The sequence below is a fragment of the Pseudophryne corroboree genome, chromosome 4 (assembly GCF_028390025.1).
Source record: "Pseudophryne corroboree isolate aPseCor3 chromosome 4, aPseCor3.hap2, whole genome shotgun sequence".
Taxonomy (NCBI): domain Eukaryota; kingdom Metazoa; phylum Chordata; class Amphibia; order Anura; family Myobatrachidae; genus Pseudophryne; species Pseudophryne corroboree.
The window spans coordinates 550507545-550512584 of NC_086447.1; the positions used below are offsets into that span (position 1 = coordinate 550507545).

The 5040-nt window shown below is 36.2% G+C and overlaps 1 protein-coding gene across 1 annotated transcript; it reads left to right on the forward strand.

The window, feature by feature from the left end:
* Positions 1–1477: 1477 nt before the first annotated feature.
* Positions 1478–4196, forward strand: TCF21 (transcription factor 21). Its single transcript, XM_063919723.1, has 2 exons — positions 1478–2042; positions 3269–4196. Exons 1-2 carry the CDS (start codon positions 1593–1595, stop codon positions 3356–3358), a joined length of 540 nt encoding a protein of 179 aa, XP_063775793.1. The 5' UTR covers positions 1478–1592; the 3' UTR covers positions 3359–4196.
* Positions 4197–5040: the final 844 nt, after the last annotated feature.

Genomic DNA, 5040 nt, shown 5'->3' on the forward strand with positions numbered 1-5040 from the left:
GTATGCCCCAGGTGAGATGACAGAGAGTGGGAGCTCCCCCCTGTTGGCCATGAAGCATGTACAAGGCACAACTACAGGACAAAGGTGGCACACGTGCAAAGCCCATTTCAGGACGTGTCCTCCCCTTTTTTGGCGTAATATTGTTACAAAGTGCATTTTAGTATTATATAAATATATTGTGCTATTATAAATTAGGTGTGTAGTAACACAAATGTGGCAATATTTTCGATTCTTAAATATATTCCAACATCACAAGCGTATACAGACATAAGTTATTTGTACACGACTATAAATATGTAATACATTATCAAAATTGATGGATATTCGAAAAAAATGCCACAAAGAGTTCAATTTACTAAAACAATGTTAATATAAAATGTAGTGACGTCTGCTTATTCGTATAAAGTTCGATGACATTTAACATAGCCCTTTATGTAGTCAGCGACTTTCAATCGTTTCATGTTCTGACATGAAAGCAAACCTATCTGTAAATAGATGCACCATTGAAGCACCCGGCCCATGTTCCTCTGTACACAAAGACCAGGGCTGACTTCATTACAATCAAATATATACATTTAATTTTATTGAAGGTTACTTGTATATCATGTGTATATCAGGGACGTGCGGTGTGTGTGTGTGTGTGTGTGTGTGTGTGTGTGTGTGTGTGTGTGTGTGTGTGTGTGTGTGTGTGTGTGTATATATATATATATATAGTGTATTTGTGGTTGTGTTGCACACGCACTTATATTTACCATATAAAAACGTGATATGTAAATGAATGCAAACAGAAATCTTTCGCCTCTAATTGAAATAACGGTTTGCTGCTTACAAGGCAAATTACTCTGTAGTAAATTTGTAATTAGGTTTCACAAATTGCTCAGCCCTCCCTAACTCAGCTTCTACATCAGACTACAGGATCCACCGCAGCGTTGGGGCCAGTTGTTGTTTTGCCCTAAATCAAAAAGTAATGAGGTTAGATGGCCTCTGACCTCAGAAATCAGTCCTCTAGCAGACACTGCAAGACATCTTTGCACCTTGTGAGACTACAAGCCTGGGTTCTTTTTATAAAATAATATAAAGGTAATGGGGTTTTTTTTTTTCCTTTTTTTTTTCTTTTTATCTTTAGCATAGCGTTCCAGAAATAATGTATCACCAAGTATATCACAGAATCAAACTTCCCTTTGCTACAATTAGGATATTTGGAAGGAATATTTAGTGCAAAGTTAAAGCTTATAAAATATAAGTAAAGTAAGTGTTACTGCTGAGAGGTTTGTATGGCATCATAACATAAGTGTTATAAAAGTGAGTGATCAGCAGTGGGAGAAATATGTGGGCTGGTAAAGAAGAGAAAGATCATCTCTTAGGAAAGTGTCTCCACCTCCCCCTTGTATCATTTAGTCCGGCCTCGTCCCGCCCTCCAACTCATAAATAAATGACTACTGTCCACATCAAATTCCACAGCTCTCTTCCTAAGACAAACACGAACAGGCGTGTCCACTGCAAGCTGCTAATCAGACACGTCCCCTTATACTGCATCTATTCACACCTTGATCCCAGAAGGGAAGAGGCAGCAAACAGGCAGTACAAAGACAATGTCTACAGGTTCGCTGAGCGATGTGGATGACTTCCAGGAGGTGGAAATGTTGGGATGTGAGGGCATCAAACTGGATTCTAGCAAAGAGTTTCTTATGTCTAATGACAGCAACGAGGAAAGCTCAACTTGTGACAATGAATCTCCCAAGAAAGGCAGGGGAACTACAGGAAAGAGGAGGAAAACCCCACGCAAGAAAAGTCCACTGAGTGGGGTTACCCACGAGGGAAAGCAAGTACAGAGGAATGCAGCTAATGCCAGAGAAAGAGCCAGGATGAGGGTTCTCAGCAAAGCTTTCTCCAGACTAAAGACTACCTTACCCTGGGTACCACCGGACACTAAACTTTCCAAGCTAGACACCCTGAGACTAGCATCAAGTTATATAGCACATCTGAGACAGATCCTGGCCAATGACAAGTATGAAAATGGTTACATCCATCCTGTCAACTTGGTAAGAGTCCTTCCTCTGTGCATATGCCAATTTATTTGTATACTGAGTAAATAATAGGATTATCACGGTGTGTGCAGTTAGTGTGTGCAATAGTTACTGTATAGCTGCAGATAAAATAAAATTGTAGGGAGCTGACAGCTCTTTGTATGTGGATGTGATATATCAGTTAAAACACTGGAAAATTAATCTGCACATTCATTTTGTTTTGTAGTAACAATTAACATTAATATGTATTATATATATAACGACAGTATGCTCCGCAACGAGAAGGACTGTCTGGGGAGGGAACATACAATATCGCAATCACTACATAGATTTAATGTGCCACCTACTCCTAGAGACTCCAGTGTACTCGTATTTCTTATGTTATCTCTCCTGTCTGTAAATTATGAAGCTGCTGGAAGTTCTGGAAGGAAGAATGTCTTTATCAGCACAGCATGAACGCCCCCTAATTAAAAAAAAAAATGGTTACACAAGAAACAGTGTTTATACAAAGATTTATTTAAAGTGCTGTATTTCTTTTCAGGCATAGTTTTCAAAGCAATCTTACATTAAAACAACCAGAGATAAGAAAATATACGATGAATAAAATATTATTATTACTAATTAAATTATTATATGTATTTATTTAGAAATATTTAATTTCTTTAACACTGTGAAACTTAACATAAAATCCTAGCACAGCTGATAAGAGAAAACAGGAATAAAATGTATTACAAAACAATTCATGGATTCCTGACCAAGAATCAAACATATTCTGGCTAGATAAAATCAGTTTAACTGCAAGAGGCTTTGAACTCGTCTGATGTAATGTTTTAGTTGCTTCACGAAATTTAAAAATGAATGCTCTTAATATTTGGGCTCCTATTGTCCACGTACATCAAGATCATTTTGTACCTAGAGCTGGGATCTGGGAGAGAGAAAATAAATTCTCACGAATCGCTAGACACAGGGCTATCTAGCAGATGACTAATCCCCATGTCAAGACTCTCATCCCACACCAGAATTATATTATCCATTTACACCGTGTTTTATAGGCACACATGTATAGCATTCCTTCGGCCATATCAGCACAATGATTTATACTTCTTTATGTATACATGTACTGACTTGTAATGCTTGTGTTACATTGTTCATAATGAGACTTAAACGTAGCACTCTTTTTTTGTTCATCATAACTGATTATTTTTTTTATTATTATTTTGTATGTTTTATTCGTCTGATAGACATGGCCGTTTATGGTGGCTGGAAAACCTGAAAATGACCTTAAAGATGTGGTGGGCGCTAGCCGGCTGTGTGGGCCCACGGCATCCTGACCCCATTGATGGAACCTATGGATGGACATTGCAGAATGGGACATCTCATTTTATGAAAACAACAATATGCAAAGACAATAAGAGTATAGTCAAGAAATGACCAAATGTACATAATCCTTCCTTCCAAAGATCTCTTTTATATTTAACTTTATTGCCTTGTACATTTCATCTTGTTCTGTACCTTGCTGGTCCAAGGGATCTCAGAACATTCATTGCAGTTTTGTACAATGTTTTAATGTAGATTACCTGCAGAGTGGGCTTTGTAAGTCTTGTCTGTGGGTTACTCTCACTCAGATATACAGATTTATATTAAATAAATATATATATATATATATATATATAAATATAAATATATTTTCTTCAAAAAGATTAGAAATTTCTGCGAATAAATCCTTGTTTATATATGGAATATTGCTGTGCTGCTTTTGGATCTTTAGATAGGCAGACAGGTGGGAATTTATTCTTAATTTCGGTATTAAAAATATTTGCAACACAGGTCTCCGGGAAAAAAACTTGCAGCTGAAACAGGGTGAAATATCTGTGTGATGTCGAGATGCTGACCTTGGACGTCATACTGCCTGGACAAGATGAATCCATTATAGCGATGAAAGAAAACATATTGTAGTTACCGTTTTGGGTGCGTAATAATAATAATAATAATAATAATAAATAATAGATAGATAGATAGATAGATAGATAGATAGATAGATAGATAGATATTTTGATTATGGCTTTGTAACAGTTTTTAAGCGCCTAAAAATTAATAGAGTGTCCTTAAACTATTCACTCCATACTGATCAAAAGGAAATAAAAAGCCCCAAATAATAATAAAAATGTTGAAATATTAGATTTTTTTCATCCTGGTTTTAGTGTTCAGTTTTATAGACATGAAATTATATGTTATTACAAGTTTTATGTTAACTGTACATCGCATTTTCAGTCATTACCAATATACAACTATCACACAATATAACTGATAGGTGTTATTTTTGTCAACTTGATACCCTACTGGTATGGAGGCAGTCCATTAAAGTAATCAACAATCAGTATAGAGTAGGCAACACTCAATTATCTAGTTATATTAAAGTACTGTTTAAACTACTTTAAAACCTCATGTATACAACTTCGCAGATTAAATAATTGTTCAGCACAGGCGTTTTTTATCACAATTATAAAGTACAGTACCACGGTGACTGATCGGGTGTCATTATGCACAAGGCAGGTGATTTATTGCACATAAATAGAATAGATGATAACGTAAAAAGGTGTCCTCCTTTGTGTGTTATGAAAGGAAATGATGGATTTTATACCTAATTCTACTACTAAACCAGCCTGCTACAGATCAGGCTGAGCAATGTCAGGCCACCTACAGGTTCTGCTTATGGCTTATCTCTCTGACAATTTATTTTTATAAGGGAATCCATTAAGGTCAGTGTACTTTGCATCTCTTTCTAATCCGTCTCTGTTTTCAGTGCTTTGGAGATGAGCTATAGATCTATACAGCACAGCCATACAGCTGACAGTCGATCAGACCACTTTTTATGGCCACCATTACAATAAAGTTAGTGCCCTGTTAAATTAATAGATGAGGTTTGTTTGATTGCATCTATTTGTGTAATATCCATATAATAATGCAGCACCCAAGCACAGTATAGCATAACATTGATTTTTTTTCTCTCTAA